We start from the raw sequence: 15,199 nt of genomic DNA on the forward strand, positions 1-15,199 counted from the left end.
GTTGCTTGGAACGTGTCCAGTCCGTGATGTCCGTTTCATGATTGAAAAACCATGTTTTCGCTACGCCTGTCAGATAGAAACACGGCGAAGCGTGGTAGGATCTTCCCAGTTGTAAGTGGAACTCGCTCGATTGAACTGGTCCAACCAATAGTCCGGCGAACGTGGGCGGCTCACGATGATGCGCGGCGATAATCCACGATGAATAGGCCGCGGTAGCCGGGGCCGTGGAGGTAGACGCAGAAGCGCCGATTGGCTCGTCCTGAGGCATGTTACGGGACACCTGGGAGAGCGGGCTGGGAGAGGATGGAAGATCGTAGAGCACACTCGAGCACTTGTGATGTAACGGTGAAGGCAACCCTTATTAGGCCCAGAAGACACGATGAAGCGACCACACCCAAGGCACAGAACTCAGGCAAGCTAAGTCCCCAGAGCAGATGAAGATGACGACCACTCATGATAATGAACATGTGTAAAGATAGAAGATGTGCTTAATGAATGCCCACAGTGTGTGTGTGTGTGCGTGTGTGTGTGTGTGTGTGTGTGTGTGCCTTTTTCGCCCCCTATATGTGAAAATACCTAAAAAGAAAAAGGATAGCCCGTACCACCAGGAGGTATAACGGGAACGGGCGCAAGCCAATCTAACATAAATAAAGAGAGCAAATTTCCCACGTTCTTTTTTAAGAAACCAATTAGTTAAAGAAACAATGACAAGGGTAAAACCTAATGACTGCGGCATGAAAATGCAAAAAAAACAGCTAGCTTCTCAGAAATGAGCAGGTCGACATGTAGCAGTATTGTATTTCCCTAACTTCAGTGTTTGGGGTGCGTGCGCGCGCGTGTGCGTGTGTGTGGTGTGTGTTTCTGCAAGTTTCTTTAAAATGTGTTGTCCTTGAACGTGGAAAGTCCAAACAAAATGATGAAGTGGGATGCGAGCCAGTGGTCTTGAGGATGGGCTAAACGTTACAGGAGGGTAGCAGTGGCCTCTCTTATGTCGAAGCCCATTTCTTCACCAGGAGCAGTGTAGCCAGGAATGTCGGGCTGTCGTTCCAACCAGCAATGCAACAGGAAACCTTGAGCAGCCTGTTTGCAGCTGCGAACTTAGACAAGGTGCCATTTGAAATAATGACAAGCTTTTTTTAAAAAAAAGAGAGGGTGGGGGTTTAGGGATAGGTACTTGCGCGAAATAGCGTTGTCTCAGTTCGCTCAGTCTGCCAATGGGCGTGCCAATATGAATTCAAAACTTTATCAAACTGAGTCCGTATTGACCGAATTGATATTTTGGCGTAACGCACGAAGCCTGATCTCCCTCCTGATGCAGCTGCTGCGTCAGCTAGTTAATTTACCAAATTTCCTATACGGCCAGGTACAAGATATACTTCTATAATTTTGCCTGACGAGATTATAAGGTTAAGAAGCAGCTTGATGTTCCTAAATTTTTCATCGTTATCAGTGAGACTTGAAAGTTTTATTTGAAGCGATAGATAGTCTGCATAAATGTGGACTGGCGTGTTAAGGTTGTTTGTCAATACGAAATGGAGTGCTTCTTAGAATGCAATTAATTCCGTGTCGTATGCGCTTGAAGCGTTACGAATCTGAAATTTCATGACAGTTATGATTTTTTCATCTGTTGTCAAAGCAATATATGCCACTCCGGCCGCGTATGACGTGTATGAGCCGTCATTCTATACGTGAATGGATTTTGTTTTGAAAATAACCGCTTCTTGTGATGGTGAGAGTTTAGTGAAACTAAATTTATATTTTTTACTGGGGTGATGAGCCCACGGACTGCATGGATATAGTATGTCAGCCGGTTTGAATGTTTTCACACCATAGTTAGTACAATCGGGAGTATGAATAAGGAAAATTCTGCAGATACTCTGTCCAACTCTAATGTTAACGGATGCGCGTAAGCGAGAATCTGTAGGGACGACTTGCGTGTGGTGTAAAACGCACCTGTTAAAGAAATTAAGACGGTTCGCTGAACTGATAAAACTCACGCCCTAATGAATTTCGATGGGAACATAGGCCACCATGCGGGAGATGCATATGTGAGAGAGGGCAGTATCACTTGACGGTAGAGTCGTCTAATGAGTGTACTGTTTAGTGAATGGAGCGATTTAACAAATGCGAGGAGGCGGCACGTGGGCACTTCAGCTTTTGCTTTAATGTAATCAATGTGGGCATAAAAATTTAAAGAGGGGTCAAATAATACGCCTAGAATATTAATTTAGTTTTTGTATTTGAGAAAAACGCCATTCATACGGATAGATGGGCGGCGTGTTGATGTACCCATGTGTCCGTTCTTAAAGAACACGAAGAAGGACTTATCGGCGCTTACCATAACTTTTTGGTCTCGTGCCCACCCGGATACTAAAGCCAGGACATGCTCAGCCTTTGCTTGTAACCGGAGTCTTGACGTATCTGTGATGACAATGATAGTATCGTGCGTGTACGCCTGTATGTGTACGCTGGGTGGCACGGGAAGATTGAGTAAGCTGTGCATTACTATATTTCACAGTAGCGGACTGATAGGGGATCTCTGAGGGCTGCCAATGGTTGTACGAACTGTCTCTTGTGCGACGATGGTTCAAAAAGCTACAGTGCGGTTCGATAAAAAGGATTTGAGTAGGCAGTACAAGTTTTGTGGACACCTGTGCTTGTGTAAAAAAGTTTAAGACTGCAGGATGTCAAGTGCTATGAAATGCTCCTACAAAATGAAAAGATATGGGTATGGTAAGAAGTTTAGATGCCTTGTACGCAGCTAATTTGCTTCGAAGTGTGTAACAGTGCTAAATTAGCACTTTTATTATGCGTAAAACTATATTGATTATTGTGAAGAAGATGATTATTGTGCAGAAAATAATACAGGCGAGCATTTAGGAGTCTTTCTAATACTTTACTGAAGAGAGAGTTCATTACTATTGGTCTATATGCCTTAGGCCAATTAAACGGACGACCTGGCTGCGGTATGAATATTACTTCTCCTCTTCTCCAAGCCTGCGGGAAGTGTCCGACTCTTAAGGTGGTATTGGATATTAAATAGAAAAATTGGGGATGGTATTCAAATATTCCTTCAATGAACGGGTGGGTTAATCCGTCGTGTCCAGGAGCAGAGTGTGAATGGCCCTGTTCTATCGCACACTCTATCTCAGATATTGCAAAAGGAGGGTCAGAATTGTGCCACGGGTAAGGACTAGCCACAATGTCATGTCTGATAGTGTGGTGCATGTTGTTTTCAAGACAGCTGTGCACTACTACCAATGTATCGAGTAGGAGCCGGGCGGACTGCATTACAGAAGTTCTGCGACTGCCGTTAGGTACATCGAGACGAGGAAGAAAAGTTACTTGGTGTTGTTTTTGAAATGCTGTTTTGAAAATATCACCATATAACATTTCTTAGTAAGAAAGTCCCAAATGATTTTATCAAACGATGATTTTTCTTTTCTGATTTTATCCTTATAGGTGGAGAATGCGTCAACGTACAATTTGCGATATATGTCTTGAAGGAGGGGGTCGGCTGTTCGCTGATATCGCCGTCGCGTAGACCGAACACGCTTACGTTCGATAGTCAATTCTGGTGTCCACCAAACATTACGTAATTTACTACGTGATGTTATGCGTCGTGAGTAACGTTGGCTTAAAGCGGAGTATATGGCATATAACTTGTCTATAACCATGCTTAAGGCTTCAGGTGACACAATGATGCCGCCGAGTATCTTTGTGAACCAAGTATCATTCTTTAGTTGAGAATTTTCGCTGTTCTTAGATTAGTTAATCGTTTAGCACAGCTGGTATGTGTTTGCGAGAACGAGAATTCAATGTAGTTGTGGTCTGAGAGGGTAGGAATTTGGAGAACCTTCCAATGGTAAGCATCGCGAGTTAGGTAATGCGAAACCATAGTCAAATCTATCCATGAATCTGCATAGGGGGTTGTGAAAGTTGGAAGGGAGATGGGGTTGTTCAATATGACTAAGTCATTCGCCGTCACGAATCGAACTGCTTGAGAGCCGCGAACATCCCCTGTAGCCAACCCCCCTCCAAAAAAAAAAAAACTCTTAGTATCGACATTTCATATCTTTTCATCATGTTTTCATCTTGAACAAGTACCGCCATTCAGCGGACATTCGACGTACTAGAACGAGTGGTGGCTATAGATACCGGAGACGCATGATCCACGCTTTAAGAAGTTTCAACCCTAAAAATAAGCGTTCAATCAGTACGTTGCTAAAAAGTTGCTGAGGCAGATGTTGTTTCAACATACACACTTCTACCTCAGTGACATTTTGTTAAAAAGACTAGATAAATGGCTGCCATTCACTATCATTAACAGACAATTAGTAGTGGCTACTACAGTATACTTGGAACGATTCACAATGGGTTTGCTTCGCGTAACGCTGTTCGTCTCGTTTAAAATCACGCTGTGTGATAATAGGAACGCACTGTAAGTATACACAAGCAAAATTGAAAAAAATTGTGGGGCGGAACTTCAAGGGCAGGGCCTTATGCCTTTTCCTAGCTTGTTCTTAGGCTTCAACAAATGACACGTATGACACGTTTAACTTAAGCAGCCTTAAGCATCTAAAGTCCTACCTGAAGCAACCCCCTTAAGCAGCCACCTTAAGTAGCCATCTTAAGCAAACACCTTAAGCAGCCAGGACATCAGAGCGACCTTCTTCTCTACACATAAATTAGGGCATTGTAAGCGGTCGACAGATTAGGGTATAATTACATCGTGGGGTGCCTCAATGTTTTCGGTACGCAAGTATGTTTATTCACGGAACAATGATTGAAATGAAGGTTCGAACAGGTAATAGGTCTTAAAAACGCAAAAAAACAAAAACAAACCAAGGCCGAAGCAAGAGGCCACGAGCAGGATGATTGCTAGCGCAGTGAATTAAGTAAAATATACATTATTTATTGTGTAAGTCCGCGTTATATTATTTGAAATTAGGGACATGCATCATTTCTTCGATGAGTTTACGAGTTGCTTCTTAATGTGACGATTCTTAACTTCTAGTATATAAACAAAAATGTTTCCATTTCATAGTCGCAGCTATTCATAACCAAACTATTTCACAGTTTGGATTGGCCCCCAAAGTCACCACTGATTATTTTTTTTTTACCTTTTCAAGTTGTAAACGTACGCATCGAGTTCCAAATGCTGCTACAATCAATAGCGCCAAACAAGGCGGTCTTACAAGTTGTGGGCGTGCCAATAAGGTCAGCAAGCAACGTCTTCGCCTTTGCGGACTTTTCGGTAATGCCTAGCGCGGGCCTTGACGTGGAGACTCGTGTGCTCATGACACCTACCAGGTCCTCCTCGCCTGCTTCTACTATCAGGAAGGTTCATCACGTGCTATTCTGCTTCTATGCTGCAGGTGAATGGTTCCACGCGCAAAAGCCCGACTGCACTGCTGGCAGCGGTGGCGCAGAGCCACTCGTTACAGTGGTTCACTCTACTGGGATCTTATATTGACCCAGCGGATATTGAAGCTTTGGCTGCCGATCTGGCAATACCCAGTAAATCTTTCAAGCTTGATGCAGAGGTGATAGGTCCGGCACCAACCAGCCGACTCCAAAAGCTACACTTGACGAATTGTGGGCCTTTCACTTCGCGACTGGAAGAGGCGTGCGCAAAACTAATTGGAGGTGAGTAGATCCTTCTTATTAGTGACGTGCTACCACATGACAGTTATTATCATCACCAACTACGTTGTGAGGCTGCGGTAACGATAAATGGCGCAGCAGGCAAAATATTGTAAAGAAATATAAATTCCTACTTAAGAAAACATGTGCATCGCAAAATCACTATTCGACAGAAGTTCGAACCTTGCTGCAACTGCAATCCTCGGAATGCAATGCACGGACGAAAAGCGTCTGATCTATTCAAAGGTCTCATCATAGATTTAGGCACACTGGCCGGTATTCTGGTAGTTCAAGAATCTACGTCTATAACGGCGTCTTTTATACATTTCGCTAGGAGTCGGTGATAGTCATTCAGATGTTTCGTGTACGTAAAGAGTTCCTGTTGAGCAGGCCGTGATCTCATAGCGTTTGTTGGATGGGGAAAAATGTTCACTGAAAATCGGTTTCATCCTACAATACGTAGAGAAGAATCCGGCGCTAGTGTCTATGCGGTTTTTTTTAAGGCCGCTTGTATCACTATGAGAGTGGCGAGAAGTATGGGCTTCGGATCTGCTTTGCAAGGGATGCGTTCATAAGCATTGTGATGCATGTTTTTCATGGGCAAAGCAAAGGTTTATGAAGTTATTTTCAAATAACAGTTCCTTCATTCTTTTGTATATGAGGCATATTGCAAAAAGTGTCGGTGACCACAAGACGGGAGTTAAAATTTGGCCAATTCAACCACTAAGGTATCCATTCAACTGCCATTGTGTTCCGAACTTGTAGTCAGGGTGTAAAAAATATCTTTTACGGGAGATGAAAACAAATTTTCTTCTTTTTTCTTCGAAAGTACGCTTCACCAGCGCATGAAAAAAACAAAACTGTAATAAATGAGAAACACCTGCAGAATCGTCTGCTACGATAGAAGTCTGCTGCGGTCCATGTGGTCTCTATTCAACGCACATCTTTGTTTTGTAAACTCCAGTCAGACAAGCATGCGGCGCATCTGCTTTGCTTCGGCGTCCTTTTGCAGTCGAGTTGAACTAGTTATGGCAAGACACAGCTATGAAAAGGTGTGAAGTCTATGCTATATGCTGATTTGCATGGGGCGCTCCAAGTACGCTCAGTGTCAGTGGTCAGTGCACGTAGTCTTGCTTACAACGTGTAATGTGATAATGACATGCTTTGGGCGCAAATGAGACACACCCAAACCAAAATCACTTGCGGCCAAAGCATGTCATTAGGCAACTACCAACGAGGTCAAAAATCTGTATTGTTGCAATGTGATAAAAGGCTATAAGGTTATTGGCTTGGCTCAAAGACAGACAACAGCGCAGCTATACGGAACAAGAAAGAACAAGGAAAACTTACACGACTTGGCGCTGGCTAACAACATGAGAATCTGTTGAGCAGGTGCAATAATATGTAACCTTCGTGGGAAACAGAAATGCATAAAATGACCGTGGGGAGGGGGGTGAGGAGGAGCGTAACGCACGCTATCAAACTAGTCATTCACGATGCTATGATCACGCGTGAACATTATTAATTTGTTGTCAGTTAGCACTATTGATAGTGCATTTACACTCGATTGCGCAATCGAATGAATGGCAAATGGCTCGTAGGGTAGGGTTCAACAAGGCGTGGAATATCCTCAGGTTCCTCCTGGACCCAGAGGAGATAAAAATGACACATAACCATTAAGTCAATAAGATAACTAACCACTACAAAGGAACCCACGCAGAACTCTTGCACGAACTCAAGTTCCGATACACTAATCAGACTAGACCAGTGCACCACTCTGAATACAAAGTCACTGTGAGCGAAAGCTTAGCTTAGCGACAGTTAGGATTGCTGGCGTACGCGTGGCGTCGCACAGACTCAACACAAAGTCAGTACCTGGATTGGATGGAGTTATTAACGAAACACTTCGAAACCTAGACGACACATCGATAGAGCAACTCACGATTTTTATTAACGAATTTTGAGAAAAACGGCATATTTCATGACAGTGAAAACCCGCTTGCATTGTTTTGATACCTAAATCAGCAAAGCGCCTACAGCTGGAAAATCTAAGGCCGATATTGCTTACGTCCTGCGTTGGCAAGGTCATGGAGCACGTCGTCCTCGTGAGACTAACAAACTCTCTTGAAGACCTTGAACTGATTCCTCAGATCAAGGTGGGCCTTCGAAAAAACCTCTCAACGCAGGACGTCATTACAAGTCAAGCATGATATAATAGACACGATGACTACATCCACCAAAGCAATCTTAGGCCTAGATTTAAAAGCGTTTGAAAATGTCAAGCACTCATCTATACTGACTTTGTTAAGAGAATTACGTCTCAGTGAATAGACGTACGACTACGTCCGTGCTTTTCTACCGGACAGGACAGCAAGTAACACCCTTGGAGAACTAGAGTCTGGAAAGATAAAGATAGGCAGCGCCGGCACTCAAGGCTTGGTATTTTCGCCCTAGCTCTTTATCCTCGTACTCATAGGGTTACCAACAAAATTGAAAGAAATTCACGGGCTCTATACACAGTCTGTACGCAGACGACATTACTCTGTGGGTAACTCGGGGATGCCATGGCCAAATCGAACAGACGCTAAAGCTAGCCATTGATACAGATCAATGTTTCTTGGAGGGCAGAGGTCTCACCTGCTCCGCTTAGAAATTGGAACTACTAGATTACAAACTTAAGCACAGAGGGCGAAAGCCCAAATACCGCGAACAAAGCGCAAATAGCACAGAGGGAGCGATATGGCTGACAACCAAAGACGGCCACGTCATTCCCAAAGTAGACGTGATACGCGTGTTAGGCTTGCATATTTCAGCCAATGGGCACAACGGCAAAACTGTTCGTAGGTTGAAAAACGCGGTAAATTGACAATCCGACCTCTAAAACGAATTAGAAACAGCCATAAAGGTATGACAGAAGGCAACACTATAAGGCTTGTGCAAGCTTTCGTCCTCGGTAGAATCACGTATGTTGCCTCTTATTTGAAATGGCACGTCGCCGAGAAGAGCAAGTTAGTTTGCTTAACCAGGAAAGTGTATAAGCAAGCCCTATGCCTACTCAAGAACTCAAGAACAGTGAAATTATTAGAACTAAATTTTCACAACACGCTCAACGAATTAATATAGGCGCACGACATAGCCCAGTAGGAACGACTTTCCGAGATGAAAACAGGTAGGTACGTCCTGTAAAGACTGGGAATACAAAATTGCACACCACAAGGTGAAAGAACTGACGTACCCGCCATGATGAGGGAAAGAATAGTGATTCCACCGTTGTCCAAAAATATGCACCCGTAACATAACACCGGCCGAGTAATAAGAGTGCACGGCTTGCAGAGGAAACACGGACATTGCAAGAAAGCAGCAATCGTGAACGCGGTCAGGTACGTGCGTAGGTGTGGTTACGGGGCCGTGGTGGTCGACTGTAAAGAAACATGCAAGACGAGCATTACGGTGCAAACGCCACTCACCGAGGCGGCTGAGGAGGTGGCCATCACCCTCGCGGTGGCGACCACCGCAGCCGAAGTTTGTAAATAGTGACTCACAAGCTGCGATACGTAACTATGCTAACGGCCTCGTCTCCCGAAAGACGCTGCGAATCCTGATGAATAACGAAGATAAAATTGGGATTAAAATTGACACTTTTGTCATATGAACCTCATGCACACTCAAACCTTACTGGCCGGCAATGAGGGGGCGGATGCACGCGGTGGTTCGAGCATTCAGGAACCGAGCCGCTGCGAACGCCGACACCACCTTGGCCGAAGGTATGCGAAGGAAAGAGTGAGAATGGGAAGACCCCATGGCTAGTTATCACGAAATAACGCAGCACTACAAGCTAGGAAGGCGGAAGTGCACTCCGCCACACAACAGGTTAAATAAAAAGCAGGCCGCTGCATGGCGACAACTGCGAACATATACGTATCCAAATCTAGTTCTCTTTCATCTCTGTTAGCCTGATCTGTTTTTCACAGAAAAATGTAAAGTTTGAGATGACAGGGCAACACTGATTTACATGCTATGGGAATGCTCGAGTTTCGATGACACATCAGACAAAAACCACTAAAGTTTCAGACAGCAAGGGGCGCTGAGAGGGGGCTCTGTTCAGCTCCCTATTAGAACAACTGTGGGCCGTCAAGCTAGTCAAGGAAGCCGCCCAAGCCCAGTGGCTCATGGCCGATGCCTAGGCTGGGGCTGAGGCCCACCCCAAATCAACCTCGGTGGACTTATTAATAAAGATCTTGTTCTTCTTATTGCGGCTACATTAATTAAAGCAAACTTGCCAGATTGCTCTCACTTTCGTTCTTGAGGGTGTTCATGGGCTCTGCAGCGGGTAGTTAGTGGAGCGACCTGCCTGCCCACCATCAAGACTTCACTAATACGCAGACATTTCGTTCACTTTAGTTTTGTGTTCACTTTAGTATTGCGCATGCGACATACTATGTCGCATGCGTGTCTGATAAAAATGTAGTACTGCTGCTACCCTCGGCACAATGGTTTACATAAATGCTTCCAGTTTTGGCCTTAGGGTTTTTCAATAACTCCGCCGCCAGTTGTTTATCCAGCGACATCTCTGCCCAACGTGACGGCCTCTGCGATACGAAGGTAGCTCGAGGATGACTTTAGTTTTGCAGTGCCCACACTAGGCCACATGCTGGTTCTTTCAAGTGGAAGGATTTTGGTGAGGGGTATTCACCTTCTTGCACAATCAACCTAGCTTTATTGGCACTGAAACATCCTCCTTGTGCTGGCACGTGCAGCTGCCATGTTGATCCTGTGTGAAACACCACGAAGGTAGGGGATGACCACCTTGTCCTCTCCAGCATGATGTTTAGCCTTCTTACGCTGCTAGTTCAGGAGTCCTTCGACTAGCTCCGACAGCAATTGATCATAGAAGGCAGCCTCCTTCCACCTACAGTCATAATTAGTTTGAAGTTTGAAGTTTATTCGCAATAGAAAACATACAACATTGATTGATCAAGTGGTTCAATGGGAAGGGATAATCAAAAGGCAATTGGATGCCTTACAAAGCACCGACCCTATCCTGGCTTCCATCAGGTTGCTTTTAGTTAAGCTGGACGCAACCGGATGTAGACTACTAGCACATTCTTCATAGGTGAAAGACCAATTGGTCGGCTCACCAAGTTCAAATACTGCTTTTAAAAAGAAAGTGTTTTTTAACTGGGTCTGTACTCCCAGTAAGTGTACTCAGCACCAAAGGCTTTCATGAGGTCTAGGGAGCGTATTTGACCGCTCTCTGATTACTCCGTGGTGAACGAATATCCGGCAGAATTTGAGCGAGAGCATTCGGACATCTTGTCAGCCTTGCTATGAGTTTTAATAGAGTTAACAACCCAACTGGCACGCTGGTAGTCTTGCAAGTTCCTGTAATATCGGGCGTGAAGTAGGTCGCTTAGAACCGGGGCAAAGCACTACGCGACGGAAACATCGTTCATCAACACAAGCCCCTGTGTGCGCGAAGAGGTGGAGTTTCCATCGCCTATAAAGGTTGGCTCGAGAACGGCAATAAATCGGCTGTAAGGTGTAAATGAAGAGTATAACACAAAAGCTTTGACATCTCGTATTTCGGGATATGAAATTGTGTTCGAAAATCACCGTTTGGCAGGATGCTCTGTTGGGGGCTTCAAGTTTCAACAGCTCTCTGTACTTCTACTACCCGGACCTTTCTTTTATTCTGTTATTTATGTTTATGTTATTTTGAGGGATCGCTCCGTCAAGAGAATTCCGTGCCTTTTTTCTACTGAATCACAGACATTTGTTGTACAAAAAATTTGAACATCTAAGCTCCCTATGGCAAGGTAATCACACACCACAGACACACACACCATCTCACATACTTGTTCTAGGAATAACAATACCTTCTACTGTACAATACCGTTGTGCCTGATACTTGTGAACTTTAGGGTGCTATTCCTTCCCTCTGAGTAGGGAATAACATTAACATGATTGTATGAGTGCTGCGTGAGCTTGCAAATTTAGACTTGCTAGGTAAGATTACTGTTTGATCGAAATGCAATGATTGTCATGATAAAGTGCACTGGAAGATGCAAGTTGTTTTTTTTTCGCCTTCTGTCGTCTTAGGTGTGCTGGTCGAGCTGAAACTGGGCCATTGTAGTTTGAATGAAGTTTTTGCGTCACTTGCTGCAAAAAGACTGCTCCACGACCGGCGGCTGCGTGAACTCAATTTGGAAGATAACAATTTCTCAATGAAATCTATAAGAAGCATTGTAGAAGTCCTACAGGTAAGGTGTAATTAGTTTTTCTAATTGATAAGTTTTGCTTTATTGATAAATATTATAAAACATAGGTAGAACGAGATATCATACCTCGTTTTAATTCACTGATAAAGACGGCACTATGATATGCCTTACTCTTTTTACAACTACAACTCTTAACTAGAAGCATGTGGGACATAACTCATTTCGGTTGAATAGCTTTGACGAGAACGTGCAAGGCCAGGAAATTCTGATGGCCACCGCTTTTAAGAAGACAGCTCTGGAAAACGAAACAAAAACAGTTTCGCATGACAGAGATAAAACATTGAGTTAGTAAGCAAAATCAAATATGTTTTCTCGAAAAATTGCAGTAAGCAGTGAATCAGTCAACACATTTGCAAAGGCAAATTTGCGGTGGAAGGGTAATCGATAGTCACTTGTGTGTTGTTCAAAGCCGCAAAAAAAGGCGTACGCATTTTTCTGAAAGAAAAGATTCAGTTTCAAGAAAATTGGTCCTAATCCAGCGACGGACGCGAAAAGGAGTTCGCCTCTAGTCTTATCTCTGCATCACTGTACCAGAATAGATATCTCCAGAACTGAGAATTCAAAAAAAGCTGTATGGTTTTCAACACGCGCTCACGCTAGACGAATAGTTTGTCATTATTTGCCTACATGTCACTGATTGTCTCTCTCATTCTAAGAAAGGCTCATTCATTATTTTTCATTCTTCAAGCCTGCCCGTGCTGCTCCGCATGCTCCACTCCCATTCGCTAGGGCACACGCTATGCTAAATATGGAAAAAAGACTCACAGGATAATCACAAGCTTTCTTATGAGCTGAAAACAACAGCGAAGAAAAAATGTTTCTTTTTTGTAGTATTTGTAAAGTACGTTTGTGTTTTATTACGGTGCAAAAGTGTTTCGATGGGTGGCACAAGCACCATGAGGTAGGAGTACAGTTGTTCTGAATCACACCGAAGTAAATGATGTAGTTTTACACAACAGAACTTTAAAATAAAAAAAGTTCAACGCACCGTGCTTCGTATCAGTCGAGTTTCTTAAACAATTAGTCTTTCCCAAGTATCTGTTCCTTCCATTTTTTTTTAATTTGCCATTCAGTAAGACTTCAATAGAACCGTTTTTTATTATAGACCACTTAACCACATATACTTCTCTTGTACGTCCTAAGATAGAATGCGCAGCTATCGTGTGGGATCCTTACACAAAAACTATCATCGATGCGTTGGAAAGAATTCAACGCTAAGTATAATGTTTATCTTTTCTATAGATTGTACCAGTGACTCTCCAAGTGCCTTAATGGCCCAACACATCATTGAGTCTTTACAATTAGGAAAATTTCACAGACTTAAACTTCTGTTCTTACTGTATAATAATAAGTTGTCTCTTTCTCCTGAACCTTATATTAAGCCTCTCACTGCTCGCCGAAAAGGCATCGCCACTCTGCTATATTAACGCTTTACAATGTCAAAACCAACCTATTTAAGTGTTCCTTTTTCTCTCGAACAGTAGCAGACTAGAACTGCTTACCTCTTAGTACACTCAGCAACACCGACTCTATAGCATCTATTACATCTTAAACCTGGCCTTGTACCAATTGAATAGACAGATAGTAATGTACTGTTGATCTTTTCATTCTGTATATTATTTTCATTGGTTCACATTTTCAGTACTTGTTTCCTTGTTAATAGTTTCATTTTGTTGTCAATATTATCTCTTATACCTGCAGACTTTTTATTGCTTCTTTGTATCTTTCCCCTCCTACCTGGGTCTTTTAAAGGCCCGCAGAAATCATAAATAAATAAATAAATAAATAAATAAATAAATAAAATTACTATGTATGACAGTTATGTGCAAATTTGTGTGAAGGGTCATATAGTTCTCTTCATTTTTATATACGTGATAGGAATAAAGGGCTTGAATTGAATAATTGAAAGTTCTTCTTACAGCCTTTTGCGCTACCTGTTTTTCATGGTGTGGTTTACAGTGGAAGCTATAAAATTTTGCGGCATTCTATGAACGCTTATGCAGGTCAACAAGAGGCTAGAGGCACTGGTGCTCAACATGACAATGCACTACCTCGAGGAAGATGTTACCTCCCTGTTCGACATGATCCATCGGATCGACGCCTTCTCTCGCCTGTGGATTCACTGGGTCTACCCTCGGGCGTCAGAGTTTACGAAGTGCATTCTTACGGCCCGTACGCCCTCAATTTCTATCTGCCTGAACGACTACGGAGCAGAGGAAGCGGCAGAAGCATTGGGTGCCATTGCACGCTGTGGCAAGCTCGACTACGTCTCGCTTCGATACAGTGAAGAGACGAAGGAACCCGTGCTTCAGAAATTGGCCGACACTCTCGCAAGCACCAAATCTCTTAAGAAAGTACCACTCATTTCTTACTTGCTTTTCCCCGGCTGCGGCGGCTGCATTTCCGATGGAGGCGGAAATGTTGTAGGCGCGTGTACTCAGATTTGGGTGCACGTTAAAGAACCCCAGGTGGTCAAAATTTCCGGAGCCCTCCACTACGGCGTCTCTCATAATCATATGGTGGTTTTGGCACGTTAAATCCCACAAATCAATTACTTGCTTTTCTGCCCAGAATGTGCAAAGTCACAATGTTGCAAAGCCAACAGGAACGTTTCTGTTGAAAAAAATGGCAGCATATTTACGGGGTGAATGATGGGGATTGGGGCGAAGCATCCGTCCGTACATTCGTTTTGTTTCCGTCCGTCCATGAGTCCATCTGTGTGACCATCCGTGCGTCCATATTCACCCGTCCGTGCGTGCGTTTGTTCATACGTCCACACGTCCATCCATGCGTCCGTCCCTGCGTTCGTCCATGCATCCACCTGCGTCCCTGCGGCCGTCCCTGCGTTTATCCGTCCGTGCAGCCATTCATGCATCCGCCCATGCATCTGTCTGTGTGTCCGTTCGTCCATCAAGTCAACACTCCAAGCACCTCTCATCTTTTCGTCGTATATGCGTCCGTCTGTGTGACCATCCGTGTGTCCATTCACCCATCCGTGCGTGCGTATGTACGTGCGTCCGCATGTTCATCCGTGTGTCCGTCTCTGCGTGCGTCCATGCATCCGCCCCTGCGTCCGTCCATGCGTCCATCTGTCCGCGCAGCCATCCATGCATCCGTCCATGCATCTATATGTGTGTCCGTTCGTCCATCTAGTCAACACTCCAAGTACCACCTTGTCGCATCTTTTCATCATGTATGCGTCCGTCTGTTTAACAGTCCATGCATCCATCCGCCCGTCCATGTGTGCGTCTGTTCGAGCGTCCGCACGTCCATCC

At 44.1% G+C, this 15,199-nt stretch overlaps 1 protein-coding gene across 1 annotated transcript in view; it reads left to right on the forward strand.

Annotated features, from left to right (window-relative positions):
• The window catches only part of LOC119185174 (uncharacterized), a 65,718-nt gene extending 51,051 nt beyond the window's left edge, over positions 1–14,667 (forward strand). The window contains exons 7-9 of the mRNA XM_075874154.1: positions 5,379–5,649; positions 11,746–11,906; positions 13,928–14,667. Coding sequence (XP_075730269.1) covers positions 5,379–5,649; positions 11,746–11,906; positions 13,928–14,461 — 966 coding nt within the window. The 3' untranslated portion in view covers positions 14,462–14,667. The remainder of the gene's footprint in view (positions 1–5,378; positions 5,650–11,745; positions 11,907–13,927) is intronic.
• The last annotated feature ends 532 nt before the right edge of the window (positions 14,668–15,199 follow it).

This window comes from Rhipicephalus microplus, chromosome 9, assembly GCF_043290135.1.
Source record: "Rhipicephalus microplus isolate Deutch F79 chromosome 9, USDA_Rmic, whole genome shotgun sequence".
NCBI lineage: Eukaryota > Metazoa > Arthropoda > Arachnida > Ixodida > Ixodidae > Rhipicephalus > Rhipicephalus microplus.